This window comes from Parasteatoda tepidariorum, chromosome 2 (assembly GCF_043381705.1).
Source record: "Parasteatoda tepidariorum isolate YZ-2023 chromosome 2, CAS_Ptep_4.0, whole genome shotgun sequence".
Classification (NCBI taxonomy): Eukaryota; Metazoa; Arthropoda; class Arachnida; order Araneae; family Theridiidae; genus Parasteatoda; species Parasteatoda tepidariorum.
This window is the reverse complement of record NC_092205.1, coordinates 59,224,637-59,241,469: the sequence shown is the minus strand read 5'-3', so window position 1 is coordinate 59,241,469 and position 16,833 is coordinate 59,224,637. Positions and strand designations below refer to the sequence as shown.

Here is a 16,833-nt window from a genome sequence, read left to right as displayed (position 1 = left end):
TTTTATTACACAATATTTAAATAAATGACCAATAAAATAAAATACAAAAATGACTGAAAAATAATACGTAAGAACAAAAACTGCGTTGACTTGCTCTTATTTAAATTACTCTTCGTTTTGCGTACAAAAAAAGTTAGTGATCTTTAGCTGATGCAGAGAAAAATTTGTCCATACATCTGCCTGGGTTGGTCTTTGTTTAGGGATAGAAAAGTGAGATAAAAGAGGCAAACCAGAAAAAATGCTTATCGCTACATTCCACTCTTATGGATGGTCTTAAAAATCAGTATAAGTATTTATTTTGAAGTACACATTTCAAAATTATTTTTAAAATGTGAAGAAAAAATTCACTCGAAGACAGAAAAAAGTTCATTATATCCAAGTTCCTCACTTTATTAGTTCACTATATCCACAAAAAATAACATTACACGTGTATAGCAAGGCACGGGACCGAACATTTCGTTCACTATATCCGGGAGTTCACTATAAACCGTGTTCACTATAGCGGGGTTTGACTGTATATATATATATGTCGATATTTTTTGGAATTCGATTATTTTAAAGCAGACATCCACTTTTTTCCTTTGAAAATAGTTTCAAATAAATCCCATAATGAAAAAAGTTATTTAAAAATTTTGCGAAATGGCCACTAGTCATGAAATAAAACAAACATAAAGAGCAAACACCATTCAAATTTTTTTTTATTTTGGTGATAATAAATTATTATTATATAGCATTTATTAATTTCTTCAAAGCATATTTTTATAACAAACCATACGAGCGCCACCTCTGTTCACGATTTTGCAATATTTGGACTAAATTAAATATTTTAAAAAATGTTTTCACAGTGTATATAGTTAAAAAGCGACAGGGATCTAATCACTCACCGATTACTGTATTAGACTACCAGCAAATGAACTAATTTTTGCTGAAATGTACGATATTCATCCTCCATCTTTTATCAAGATTTCCTCTGGATCATTATTTTTTTAAATAATCAAACAATTATCAATATAATTTTCTCATCTTAATCCCAGGACAGGTAGAAAACATTCCATTGAAGGAAAAGCTACTATTCCTGATAAAAACGTTCCTGCAAAGTTGAAAGTAAAATTAAATACTAGTAAGTATAAAATTTAGAGTTCTCACACGATCTTTCATTTTCCAGAGTTTGAATAAAAATTTTCGTGTTTTAAGAAAACATTTTGTTCTGAGAGCTAAATAAAGAAGAATTATGAGGAGAATATTTAATTAAAAAAATTACAAGTTTAATTGTCAAAGTAATTAACAATGAAGCAATTTTTTATTTGTTTTATTTTCTCCTTTACCTAAATTTTCCTACATGATGATAAAACCACTTTGGTAAGATTTTGCTACTAATATAACAGATGAAATGCCTCAATTTGCATCCGGAGGTTGATCTATGATTCATAATAGCCAAATTCTTGTCTTTATCACTGAAGTAATCTGTAGTGATAAGATAAAAGTTCTAATATCTTGAGAAATTTGTTTCTTTAAAATAAAAAAAAACTCATTATTTTTCCTTGAAGTGCACAACAAATAAATTTGTAAATTTTTGTAATTAAATATTTGGATTTTGGTTTACGCATACTATAATAAACTAAACTTAACGTTTAGAGTTTATGTTTGATTTTTGATTTTTACCCAACTGAAAATTATTAATATTTTTTATAATTACATGCTTATCATTAAAAGTTTTTCGATGCTAAAATAAGAACAGCAATAGAAAAAAATAGTAAAGAAAATTGAATTTTTTTTTTCTTTTGCTTTACGCATAGCTTTTTAGAATTTTACTTGTTTGTTTTTTTTTTCAAGTAACTTTATATGCTAAATAGTTATTGTTTTTATCATTTATTTGAAAAGTAGCTAAAAACACTATTTCAAATCTAATTATAGCTGTTCATTATCACCTATAAAACAAATAACTTCCAGCTCGTCGTTCAATGATAATAAAACTATTATTTGTGCCATGATTAAAAGAGACAAAGAAACTCTAACAAAAATCTACGCGTAGATTTCTTTCATATATTATCTCAGAAAATTCTATCATTTAAACAAGAATATTAGTTTTTATGTACATATATGAGTTTCTTAATCCTTTGACACAAAATTTTTATTAAACATTTTTATGTTTTTTTCATTACTTAATTATTTTAAATAATAAAATAAATAAAAAATATTATATCTAGAATTTTAATAACTTATGGTTAAGAAATTATTCATGAAACAATAGTATCATTTTCCGCATTAAAGATAAAATCCTCCAAACACGGCTCACATCCAAAACAATAATATTTCAAATTTGCTCTTATTTGCAGTTATTTAAATTCAAGAGAAACAGGTATTCATAACAAGAATTGCTTTAGTTTTTGAAATCAATTATTAATAAAATTTTGAACATGAATATATAAAAATAAAAAAGTTTCCAAACTACTTTTGTATTTTAGAAGTAATATAATTCTGGTAATGTAACAGATTTTTTCAATAGTTATTAGACTGCTTTTTATAATTAAAAATATATATTTTTGCTTGAAATTAACGTGTCAAAAAAAAAAATATAAATAAAAAGGACACCCGAGTCCCGTCTGCATCAGAGGGTTAATACGTTATTTTATATTTTCTTCTTATGTGTGAATTTTTTCGTAATAACTGGAATATTTCAAAAGGAGTTGTTTAAATAATTCACATATTCCATCTGAAGTGTTCTTGAAATAATTTGAAGGTAAATAATTAAATGAGTAAATTCATATAGGAAAAGTATTAATGCTGGACCTGTGAAACATTAAATGAATACTTTCTTTAAATTCAATATTAGACCGAAATCTTTTCTTATCAGATCTGACAAAATACTAAACCCAAATTTAAAAGACTTCGTTAAAAATGATTAATCATGATATTAAAGATTTACTGATTCAATTTAAAGCCAGAATATCACTTTAAATAAATTTTAATTTTCTTCATAAAATAGTTAAAAATCTGAAAGCATTTGTCTTAGTACAAAAATATTGATTGTTTCAATTGTTTTTACAATCTGTGATTTTTTCTCCAAAATTTGCGTTATAAATCTTTGTTTTCTTCTCCTTAAGTGCCATTCTCGGCCAACTATTGGGTATTGGATACTGATTACGATGAATATTCTTTGGTCTACTCATGCCATAGCGTACTACGTCTTTTCAAAACAGGTAATTTTACTTTCAAATTATTTCCTGTTTTCAAAAAAAAAAAAGAAAAAGGAACGTGTTCGACGTTCGTGAAAAAAAGTTTTACAAAGCACAAACCAAAATTTGTTATTTTATGTTAACTGTAAAAAATACAGCATAAAATTAAAGATTAATTTTCTGATGCAAAACATTTGAATTAAAATTAATTATTTTCATAAAAATAGATTCGAAAATCGAATTTCTTACAAAAAACAGCAACATTAAATGTAAAGTTTTTAAAAAAAAACATTCAATGATTTAAATAACAAATTTATTTAAGACATCGCATTTAAAAGTGACTATTTTTTTACTTGCTGTAAAAAAATTATATCAAAAGGGAAAAAATTTCGAATTCGTCTAGTATTTAAAACATTTCAGCAAAACACGATTTTGGATGAAATGTTTGAAATGTTAGGAGAAAAAGAATTTGTGAAAAAATTATAAAATGATAAATAATAAATTATTATGTTTAATTGTAAATCTATGTTTTAATTTTGGTTTATTTTCAATGAATGGGAAACTTTTAGTTAAGGGGTCTGACTCTAATAAATTTAATAATAATTTTCTATTTATAAATATTTAAATTATTATAAATTGAATAATAATGAATTAAGTAATAATAAATTAAACAATAATAAATTAGATAGTTGAAACTAATAAATAAAAAATCATAACTAAAATAATAATAAATAAAATAATTATAAATAAAGTACCAAAAAATGAAATAATAATATATAAAATAATAATAAATTAAGAAATAATAAATTAAGTTATGTCGTTTTAAAAAATATTATAATTGCATCTCATATTTTTATAAATGAATAAAAACTCCTTCTGAAAAAGATCTTATTATATGTGAATTTACATATTTGAATTTCCAATATAAAAATATACTATACAGATCCGACTTTCAATTATCAATTTATAATTGAATTCATTTATAACATAAAAATACAATTGAATTNAAATATTGATTGTTTCAATTGTTTTTAGAATCTGTGATTTTTTCTCCAAAATTTGCGTTATAAATCTTTGTTTTCTTCTTCCTAAGTGCTACTTTCGGACAACTATTGGGTATTGGATACTGATTACGATGAATATTCTGTGGTCTACTCATGCCGTAGCGTACTACGTCTTTTCAAAGCAGGTAATTTTACTTTCTAATTATTTCCTGTTTTCAAAAAATAAGGAATGTGTTCGACGATTGTGAAAAAAAAATATTTATAAAACGCCAGTCAATATTAATTATTTTATGTTAAGTGTAAAAAATACAACATAAAATTAAAAATTTATTATTTGAAGCAAAACATTTGAATTATAATTAATTATTTTCATAAAAACACATTCGAAAATCGAATTTTTTACAAAAAACAACAACATTATTTTAATGCAATGTCTTAAAAAAACATTCAACGATTTAAAAAACAAATTTATTTAAAACATCGTACGTAAAAGTAACTATTTTTTTACTTGCTGTAGAAAAATTATATCAAAAGGGAAAAAATTTCGAATTCGTCTAGCATTTAAAACATTTCAGCAAAACACGATTTTGGACGAAATGTTTGAAATGTTAGGAGAAAAAGAATTTGGGAGAAAATTATAAAATGATAAATAATAAATTATTATGTTTAATTGTAAATCCATGTTTTAATTTTGGTTGATTTTCAATGAATGGGAAACTTTTAGTGAAGGGGTCTGAGTCTAATAAATTTAATAATAATTTTCTATTAATAAATATTTAAATTATTATAAATTAAATAATAATGAATTAAGTAATAATAAATTAAACAATAATAAATTAGATAGTTGAAACTAATAAATAAAAAATCATAACTAAAATAATAATAAATAAAATAATTATAAATAAAGTACCAAAAAATGAAATAATAATATATAAAATAATAATAAATTAAGAAATAATAAATTAAGTTATGTCGTTTTAAAAAATATTATAATTGCATCTCATATTTTTATAAATGAATAAAAACTCCTTCTGAAAAAGATCTTATTATATGTGAATTTACATATTTGAATTTCCAATATAAAAATATACTATACAGATCCTATGATCCGACTTTCAATTATTAATTTATAATTGAATTCATTTATAACATAAAAATACAATTGAATTTTATTTTTAATACTCTCTATTAATACACATTTAAATTGCATTAATGTGTGTATCTTGCAGAATTTGTATGGATTCTATCTCGAGAAACAGCTTTAGAAGAAACTGCAAGGGCGAACATTTATAAATTATTGGATGACAACAATATTGATCGCAAAACTTTGCTTCATACCGAACAAGATTGTTAAGTTCAATTACAATCGTTCTCAAAATAAATAAAAAAAATTATAATATGAGTACATTAATTAATAGAATCTTATTAAATTCTGTCATTTATGATGTTGTCAAAAATCATGAAATAATAAAATTTAATTAAAAAAATTTTGAATATTGTTATTGAATTTTAAACACAGTAAAACAAAATCTGAGGAAAGCTTATAGAAGTTAAAAAGCTTTAAAAAAGGTTAAATAGAGATTAACAGAGTGTTATGTAAATACCACCCTTGACACATATTTTTAGAATCCTTCTATAGTATGAAATTTAAAATATATGTATAAATTTGCAAATAGAGTAGGAGGAATCAAATTAAAATTTAAGGTAGGGAATGATGAAAACGACATTGAATCGCCAGTGGTGAAAACAAGACTATATACCAATTTGATTTTAGTCCAAAGGTAATTAATCTAAACACCTTAAGAAACTTGAAGGTGTTTAGATTGATAACCTTTTGACCTCTCTCTGTTTTTCATGATTTGAATTTTTATGATTTTGATACAGCAATCCCCAGTAGTGATTCGTTCATTTGCGATGATGCTTTCAATTCTTTCCTAGCTTAAATACTAATTTATGTCTCCGAATGTATCCTATGCTTAAAAAGAGGAATAATTATATTTAATTCATTTTTCTGATTTGTAAAGTAGGGGACACTCGAGTTCTTACATTTTGCAGTCAATAAAAAATTTAAAAAAATATTTTTTTTAAAAATAAGCTGTGTACTTTATAATACAAAAGAAAGTTTCCTAATAATAAAGTGCGAACACAAAAGTGTTTATTACTTTAGAAAGGTACTGCAAATAAACTAAAATTCTGTAGGTGAAAAATTAAACAGGATGTCTCATAGCGACTACCCTTAATGCGCAGTTTTAAGTTTTTTGACTAAAATAAAGACAGAAAGTATGCATAATGGAAGTGTTAATTAATAAGAAAAGCAAGCTATAGAAATCTTTAGAATCACTTGTGAGGAAGGCAGGATGAAAACGTCAAAACGTCTTTATTGCCTAAAGAATCATGATGTTTTTAATAATCACCTCTCAACTCATCTTTGTTTTTTCCAGCAATCAAATATATTTGATATTTTCAGATCCGAGTTCCCTACTAGTGATTTAACAGATTGCGATCGCCATTTTGCTTTTTATTGCTTAAATATTTGCATGCGACCCGTAATGTGCATACTATTTTTACTTCATTTAAAATGAAGACAATAAAAATATTCATTAAATATGATCATTACTGGGCACTCTGCATGTTAAAGGGTTCTCAAACTAAAAAGTTAGAGCAGTATTTCATTCTAAATCTATCAAAATGTGGTCTTAAAACTGGCATAAAGTGACAGTAAAAATTTTACAGGAACAATGATCCTTAATCTGTACAACAAGGACAACATGCTAAACGCTAAATAAATAACTTAAATGTTACATTCTAGTAGCATCTGCCAGCAGACATAGTGATTATGATAATAAGTTAATGGACACGGAATCGTACATTTCAAAAAGTTATAAGGCATTTCAAGTGTCGTTCACTATTCCGTTGGATTTGCTGCAGCCTGACAATTGTCTTGAGGTACTGGTCTGAGACTCCTTCTATTAATGGCATTTGTGTCCAATACACTGTATTTTTGCTCTTTTATTTCTGAACTGAGGGTCCTCTGACGGGACAAGATCCACAAATTCTCTAAAATACAAAATAATGCAATAAATATTTTGAAATATATTCCCTCTTCGTACGGTTTTTAAAACTAAATACAAACAACACTGGGGAACAAAGTTTTGTTGCAATTATACAAATACTCGATCTTGCCTAACTCGGGAGGGTTTCTAAAATTGAATTTGCTCCTAAAACTGCAGATTTTTTTAAAAGATATTTTTAGTCTATTTTTTGGTGAAATGTAAAAGTTTAAAAACGTTTTACATAACAGTGAATCGCGAAAATGCGCGAAAAACTTCTAGGGAAGTTAAAGAAACTTTGCGAACATGCATGCGAAATAACATGCATTGTGTGTTCTATTTACGTATGCATGTGCACTTGAACATACACTATACGTAAGAACGGATATACTATATACTATGTAAGGATATACAATGTATGTAAGCATTCAACTTTTTTAATTTATTCATGAAAGTATTTATGTACAGTGATTGCTCGTGTATCTATACGCATAAAAATACAGAGCAGTTAACTGCTCATGTATATACAATATATTTATGTATTCGTGCAGTAACTATTTTTACAATTATTCTTTACAATATGATTGCTGGTTAAAATGACTGCTTATAATCTTACACATTGATTACATTGATTGTTTAAAATAAAAGATTTCGGTCACTTGTAACCGTACACCATTTATCGCATCTTGTTGTGATTACAGGTAATCATAATCACTTTTTATCTGAAATCGTTATTTATAACTTATAAAAATAATTAAAAGTAGTTTATTACCATGTACGTTTTATTTGTAGTTATCATAATCATAGTCAATTAGAGTATTCAGTGCCCATTTCTGTTGAGTAGTAAAAATTATTCAGTTATTCTTGACAAATGAATAAATAATGATTGAAAATAATAAATAATTCATTCTATTATTTCTAAGAAACATTTCTGACTAATAAATAAATCTTTATTCATTATTCAGGAAGATTGTAAGAAATTATTCATCATTCGTTATTCATTATCTCTGGTTGAAATTCCTTTGCATCCGTGTCCATGAGAGCTTCCCGTGGTTTTCCTCTTTATTTGACACAAATAAGGCTAGTTGTATCAAAAAGTCCACCACGAAAACTAATTTGTTTAATGTGTGAACCAGGAATTTCGTTATCATCAGGGTTGGGTTCAGAATTACAAGGGTATAGAGTTGAACATAGCATGCAGAGTTGAGCAGAGTCGTGCAGCCACGAAATGGGTCTCTTGCTTTAAGCTGGTAATAAAATTTTTAAGAACACTTTTGTCTAATTGATTGGGGGTAAGTTGAGCATAATTATGCATAAACATTTGAAGAGATAATTGATGAAAGAGGTACCTAAGGTGTTCCCTCTTTAGTTTCGCAGTCAAATGTAATTGTTATGTATTATGCTTTTCTCAGTACATAAAATATTTATAAGCTTATTCTAAATAAACTTATTGAACACAATTACGTCTTTTCATCATTCACAACAATTATTACAATTTCCTTTTTGTATTTTATTTTTGTATAAAGGAAGGAAAACATTCGTGACGCGATTATCATGTCATTTTACCAAGCTCTTTAAGTTGAGGACCAACTACACATGATAGTCACAAATTTAAAAAAGAAATAATAAGGTAATGGACTTATATAAGTCTTTATAAACACCTGCGAAATATCATAAAAACAGATAATATTCCTATCAGATCGATAACTTAGTATTCAAACGGATTGAGAAGAAAAGTACAGTAACTTGTTTGTCTCCATTGAATAACTATGCAACAAATTCTCTTTTTAACATTGATAGTAGTAACTATTGGCTTAGTTACTGCGCAACGAGTAAGTGGAGGTGGTTGCCCTGATGTACCAGTTAAGCAAAATTTTGATGTCAGCAAGGTTAGTCATTTTTTAATGTAATTTCTTTCGCTGATTTTATTCTATTTCACTCAATCTAGCACAAAGAGGGAAAAAATTATTCAGAAATAAAAGACGATAAATGTTTTAAATAATATTTTGAATAATTTCAATTCACTTAAATTTTTAGAAAAAAATATCCAAGAAATAAACAAAAATTTTGATTATCTTAAACTAAACTATTTCTTGATTCTCTTAAGCACATAAGACAACTAAAAACGCATAAAAAAGAAAATCAGTAAATTATTGTTAGAAACAGTAGTTTAGTTTAATTGTTCTTACCATAATTACAGTATGTAGTTTTGTTATTAAACAAAATACTTAATGTGATCTCTCAATTAAACAATTTATTTCACTCCAGTTTTATGTGGNACTGCAACACCATAGAACGATGTTACAAAAAATGTCCAGCAAAAGATATTTATAGATGGTCATGGTCAGGGAGATAAATCATTTTTTTTTCATTCGTCCTTTGCCATTAACAAACCATACCTTCGACATCTAACCATTATCCCTATACTTAACTACAACTTTACTGTACCGAGCACTCCCAAATTTTATTGTTGATTTTTTTTCTTCACGTTTCGTCATATCTCGAGAACTTTTTAACTGAATTTTTTAAATAAAATGCACATAATTTTATGTTATTTTATGACCGTCGTTGAACAGTCGATCCAATTTCAAGTTTTCGACTACTTATGTTTAACTCCGTAGCCTTGCAATTTTACACCCAATCCAGAAGACAGGCGAAATCCTGGATCAAGTATCACGAGAAATCTGCCTTCGTGGAGGACTTTTTTTGAAGGAACTAACCTGTATTTGCTCTACATGAAAATGAAAACCTCGAAAACCAAAAAATCCAAATGCCGAAGAAAAATTAATATTAGTATCCATGATTTTGATCTCTCGGGGAAAAAGTTACAGCACTCTAACAAAATAATTTTAGACTTTCACTAGATTAGGAAAGACTTTTAGCACGTAGAAGAATTTTAGAACACACAAATAAAGAAAAACCAAATACTGTAAAATGAAACGAAAACAATGCATAACTACCCTGCAACTCTCTCAAGCTACTTGCTCAAATCTAATTAAAATATTAACTGGCCAAAATTTCTTATAGAAAAACGTTCATTGGTAATTTTTATTTTAGATATTCAGGTTACGAATTCCATTATTCGAACCAAATAATTCCAGACTTTTAAACTCAAAGCGATGAAAATTAAATGAATGAAAGAGTTTTATTTTAATGATAACATTTAAAACAATTTTAAAAGTATATTTACAAAAATATAGGCTAAATACGGCGGAAACAATTCAGGTATATTATATATATATATATATAACGTCGTTGGGGAGTGGAAGGATTAAAACAGGTCTTAGACACGGAAGGAGGGTACAAAATTTATTTATTAATAATTAGACAGAGCAGAAAGTGTACACGAAAAGTTGTGCTTCACGATTATATGTTAGGGAAAATCTTGCAAAGTAAATCCGTAAAATGCTTCAATTTAGGGAAAGAGGGGAATCTTAGAAATTACTATTGGTTTATGAATTAGGTCGAACGATTCCCACGAAGATTAAAGGGAAAAATGAACTGCTTTAAATTAATGCATAGTTGAGCCAAAAATAGATTTAAGGACAGGATGTGAATTTAAAAGTGTGAGAAAGCATTTCGATTCGAATAATTAATTAGGATGAAGTTTTATAACAAAGAAGCTAACATAAAAATATTAATTGAAGCTTTTTATGTGACATCCGCCCTCATCGAAAAATTTTAACCAATATCTAAAAATTTTAAAAATAATACATTTGCAAAATTTTCCCTGTGATACAATTAAAAGGAAAGGAATCAAATTTTTAACATTAACATTATATAAAAGATAAATGAATTGTAAAAAAAAATACACATTTGTGCTCTTGGTAAAAATTTTAACACAATTAAAAATCTGCAGTAGCATTATCTGCATATTTAAAATTTTCATTTTCAAATTTTTTTTTGACTTAACAGTTTTTTCAGTTTCAAAAGTCTTTTATTTGAAGATAACAACAGTTTTTTCACCATACGAAGTATTCTTCATAATAACACAATTTAAGTTAACTCTTCAATCAAGATTATAAAAAGTTTCAAAAATGCTGTAACTAAAACATAAAATACAAAAAACAGTTTAACAGGAAAAATTACAATCTGAAATTAGACTTGAGTATTGTTTACCTTGTTTGAAAACAAAATAAAATAAAAAATGACACAGTGGTTGTTATTGTGAAGTCCAAAATTTCAGTATTGTCTTTATTTCACTTTATTATTTACCTATCATATTTATCACTTTAATAGCAAAATATCCGGGAAATTTTTTTTCTTTTTCTTATGTCCGAAATTTGCTTTCTGTAAAATTTTTTCTTTTCTCTCTTTTATTTTTCTTTCCATTCTACTTTCCATATTTTTTTTTATACTTTTGTTTTCTTTCTTGGTATTTTTATTACAGTCATTAACCCGGATTTCAGGAAAAATGCGTCAGGACAAATTGTTTTTCAATCAGAAAAGATGATCAATCTTCTCAGATTTTGCATTGCAACTCGTTTAACACTATTAATCACTAATTGAAATCCAAAACAAGCTTTCAAATTTAATATGGTATTAAGGTAAATCAGTTCTTAATTTTTGACTGATCTAGCCATTTTCCTTATTTTTATTCTGAAGTGCAAATTTGGTTAATTTGCAAGTTACCTTTTGTTTGTTTACGTTTACATCTTTCTTTTCGGACATAATTTTTCTTTTCTTTTTCAAAAATTTCGGTTCGGATATTTTTTAAGTAATTTTTGTACTGAGATCTTAATTGGTAATTTAATTTATCACAATCGAGCACTCATTATTCTAATATTTTTATTTCTATTTTAAACGTGTTTTTGAAGTGTATTTTGTTACTATTACTTTTTAATTTGTGTTTGGTCACTTTATCTTTATGTTGGAATTGACTCTCAGCAATAAGAAACTTTGTTAATGAAAATTACTGAGCTAGAAACTGAGCTATGAACTATTTACCAACGTTGGACTCAAGCATTAATGTCTGGCTTCACATTTCAATTCAAATTCTAACAACAAGTATTTTATTCATTTTCCAAATTATTTGTATTAATTTTAACATTTCTTTGCTTAAAATCTGCCACAACGTAATTGCATTCATATATTAAAATTGAATTTCAATAATTATTGCAGTTGCAGAGGAGAGAAAAAATTTAATGGCATTTTCATCTTAACCCTACACACTATAGTAAACCAAAAATATAAATTCTACTAATCAATAAATCATAGAAACTATGACACACAAAGCAATAAACATAAAAATAATCTCTTCAAGCATTTTTTATGCCAATCAAAACAATCAGGTTACTGAAAATAAAAATTTCAGGAAAAAAAATTTTCAACAGTAAATACGATCGATGTATAAAAAGTAATTGTTTCAATTAAAACATCAAGTATGAGAAGAAAAATTAAAATCATAATCTGTGATTTTTGTTTATTTACAAGAGTGCTTTTTTCTTTATTAATCAATGAAAATTTAAGAACTTGTTTTATGAGAATTGTAAAAAAAAATTCCACAAAGGATTCTTGAAAAAGTTCGAATTAGTCCAAGAAGATATTTTGAAAACCGCAACATCATAGATGAAAGTGCTTTGAAATTCCATGAACACAATTCCATGAACACAAGAGTTTGACTGATAAATTTTCCACTGTCCATATAAATGAGATATTCCATATTTTTGATGTACCCTCTTCCGAAGTTGATTTATTTTCAAAATTTAAGATTATTATTTTAATGAGATATTACATATCTTCGATGTACCGTACCCCCTTCCCGACCTTTTAATCCTGGCGACTTATAACGTCGTTGCCGAGAGGATGGATTAAAACAGGTCTTAGGCAGGGAAGGAGGGTGCAAAATTTATTTACAGACAGAGCAGTCATGAAAGACAGAGCAGAGTTATTAGACAGAGCAGTCATGAAAGTACACGAAAAGTTGTGCTTCACGATTATATGTTAGGGAAAATCTTGCAAAGTAAATTCGTAAAATGTTTCAATTTAGGGACAGAGGGAAATCTTAGAAATTACTATTGGTTTATGAAATAGGTCGAGTGATTCCTAAGAAGATTAAAGGGAAAAATGTCCTGCTTTAAATTAATGCATAGTTGAGCCAAAAATAGATTTAAGGACAGGATGTGAATTTAAAAGTGTGAGAAGGCATTTCAATTNATAAAGCAAACATGAAGAACAAACACCATTCAATTTTTTTTTATTTCAGCGATAATGAATGACAACTACATAGCATTTATTATTTTCTTCAAAGTATACTTCTAAAACTGACGATATGAGCTCCACCTCTGTTCTCGATTTTGCAATATTTGGACTAAATTAAATATTTAAAAAAATGTTTTCAAAGTGTATCTAGTTAAAAAGCGACAGGGATCTAATCTTTCGCCGATTTTGTATTAGACTACCAGCAAATGAACTAATTTTTGCTGAAATGTACGATATTCATTCTCCATCTGTCATCAAGATTTCCTCTGGATCATTATTTTATTAAATAATCAAACAATTATCAATATAATTTTCTCATCTTAATCACAGGACAGGTAAAAAGAATTCCATTGAAGGAAAAGCTACTATACCTCATAAAAATGTTCCTGCAAAGTTGAAAGTAAAATATAATACCAGTAAGTATAAAATTTTGAGTTCTCTCACGATTTTTCATTTTCCAGAGTTTGAATAAAAATTCGCGTTTTAGGTAAACATTTTATTCTGAAAGTTAAATAAGGAAGAATTATGAGGAAAATATTTAATAAAAGAAAATTACAAGCTTAATTGTCAAAGTAATTAATAATGAAGCAATTTTTACTTGTTTCATTTTCTCCTTTAACTGAATTTTCTTACATGACGATAAAACAACTTTGGCAAGATTTTGCTACTAACATAACAGATGAAATACCTCAACTTGCATCTGGAGGTTGGTCTATGATTCATTATAGCTAAATTCTAGTCTTTATTATTGAAGTAATCTGTAGTGATAAGCAAAAAATTCTAATATCGTGAGAAATTTGTTTTTTAATAATTAAAAAACTCACTACTTTCTCTTAGCTCATTAACGGCCACTGTCCTCAATTGAGGACAGTCCCTAAAACATGATGTAAAATTTTTATTTTTAATTTAGAAATGCTCTTTCTTTCTTGGGAAGATAGTTGGCAGCACTATCAACATATCTCCATATTTTTGATAAATGTGGTGCTATATTTGGTTTGTTATTAGAATCGCCATTTTGTGATTTTTCTAGCCTCACACAAACCTCTTCTATTTTTGTATTGTCCTATCAAATAAAATTGAGGCAAATTATTTCGTTTATTACAGTTTTACTCTTAAGAGTATAGTTCAATATATAGCGCTAAACAAATTTGTTTCCTACTGTTCCTTTTCTTTTTATGTAACATTATATTTTATTGTCCTCAATTGAGTACACTGAGCGTTCCAGGTAAACTTTAAAGAATTTTTCAGAATTTGCTTTTATTCATTTAATTATGCATACGAGTTTGTATTTTTATAGAGTAAGTGGACTATAAAAATGAATGGAAGAAAACAGAGGCACTAAGAAAATATTCAAGGGGCAGTGCCAGGGCCGAAAGAAAAGAGGAAGGCCGGTCAAAAGATGGTTTTATTTAAAGCATTTCAGCAAAGCATGATTTTGTTGAAATGTTAGGCGAAAATGAATTTGCGAAAAAATTATAAAATGATAAATAATAAATTATTATATTTAATTGTAAATCTATGTTTTAATTTTGGCAGGTTTTCAATGAATGAGAAGCTTATAGTTAATGGGTCTGCGCATAATAAATTTAATAATAATGTTCTAATAATAAATATTTAAATTATTATAAGATAATACTTTGAATATTTATTATTAGAAAATAATAGCAATAAATTAAAAAATAATAAATTAAATCATAATAAAATAAGCAATAATAAATTAGATAATAAAGAATAATAAATAAAAATAATAACTGAAATAATAATAAATAAAATAATAACAAATAAAATAATAACAAATAGAATAATAAGAAATAAAATAATAAGTAAAATAATAAGAAATAAAATAATGAGAAATAAAATAATAAGAAATAAAATAATAATAAATAAAATAATAATAAATTAAATAATAATAAAGTGAGTAATAGTAAAAAATAATAAATTAAGTTAAGTTGTTTTAAAAAATATTATAATTACATCTCATATTTTTATAAATGAATAAAAACTTATTCTGAAAAAGATCTTATTATTTGTGAATTTAACATATTTGAATTTCCAATATTAAAAAATGCTACTATACAGGTCATATGATCCAATTTTTATTAATTCATTTATAATTGAATGAATCATTCTATTCTTAATACTCTCTATTAATACACTTTTAAATTGCATTAATGTGTGTATCTTGCAGAATTTGTATGGATTCTATCTCGAGAAACAGCTTTAGAAGAAACTGCAAAGGAGAACATATATAAATTATTGGATGACAACAATATTGATCGCAAAACTTTGGTTCATACCGATCAAGATTGTTAAGTTCAATTATAATCGTTTTCAGGATAAAAAAAATTAATAGTATGAGTACATTAATTAATGGAATCTTATTAAATTCTGTCATTTATGATGTTGTCAAAAATCATGAAATAATAAAATTTAATTAAAAATGTTTGAATATTGTTATTGAATTTTAAACACAGTAAAACAAAATCTGAGGAAAGCTTATAGAAGTTAAAAAGCTTTATAAAAAAGTTTAATAGAGATTAGCAGAGTGTTATGTAAATACCACCTTTGACACATATTTTTAGAATCCTTCTATGGTATGAAATTTAAAATATATATAAATTTACAAATAGAGTAGGAGGAATCAAATTAAAATTTAAGTAGGGAATGATGAAAACGACATTGAATCGCTCGTGGTGAAGACAAGATTATAAACCAATTTGATTTTAGTCTAAAGGTAATTAATCTAAACGCCTTAAGAAACTTGAAGGTGTTTAGATTGATAACCTTTTGACCTCTCTCTGTTTTTCATGATTTGAATTTTTATGATTTTAATACAGCAATCCCCAGTAGTGATTCGTTCATTTGCGATGATGCTTTCAATTCCTTCCTGGCTTAAATACTAATTTATGTCTCCGAAAGTATCCTATGCTTAAAAAGAGGAATAATTATATTTAATTCATTTTTCTGATTTGCAAAGTAGGGGACACTCGAGTTCTTATATTTTGCAGTCAATAAAAAATTTTTTAAAAAATATTTTTTTTTAATTAGCTGTATACTTTATAATACAAAAGAAAGTTTCTTAATAATAAAGTGCGAACACAAAATTGTTTATTACTTTAAAAAGGTACTGCAAATAAACTAAAATTCTGTAGGTGAAAAATTAAACAGGATGTCTCATAGCGACTACCCTTAATGCACATTTTTAAGTTTTTTGACTAATATGAAGTCAAAAAAGTATACATAATTGAAGTGTTAATTAATAAGAAAATCACGCTATAGAAATCTTTAGAATCACTAATGAGAAAGGCAGGATAAAAACGTAACCATTTTATTGCCTAATGAATCTTGATGTTTTTAATAATCACCTTCCAACTCATCTTTGTGTTTTCTGGCAATCAAACA

General features: G+C 26.2%; 1 protein-coding gene across 2 annotated transcripts in view; it reads left to right on the top strand.

Annotated features, from left to right (window-relative positions):
• The window catches only part of LOC122273063 (apolipoprotein D-like), a 21,965-nt gene extending 6,093 nt beyond the window's left edge, over positions 1 to 15,872 (top strand). The window contains exons 3-5 of one of the 2 annotated variants that reach the window (XM_071177643.1): positions 1,035 to 1,120; positions 3,105 to 3,200; positions 15,620 to 15,872. In XM_071177643.1, the coding sequence (XP_071033744.1) occupies positions 1,035 to 1,120; positions 3,105 to 3,200; positions 15,620 to 15,744 (307 nt within the window). In that variant the 3' untranslated portion in view covers positions 15,745 to 15,872. Of the gene's footprint in view, positions 1 to 1,034; positions 1,121 to 3,104; positions 3,201 to 5,409; positions 6,257 to 15,619 lie in introns of those variants that run through there. The other variant, XM_071177642.1, reaches the window with a different exon arrangement.
• The last annotated feature ends 961 nt before the right edge of the window (positions 15,873 to 16,833 follow it).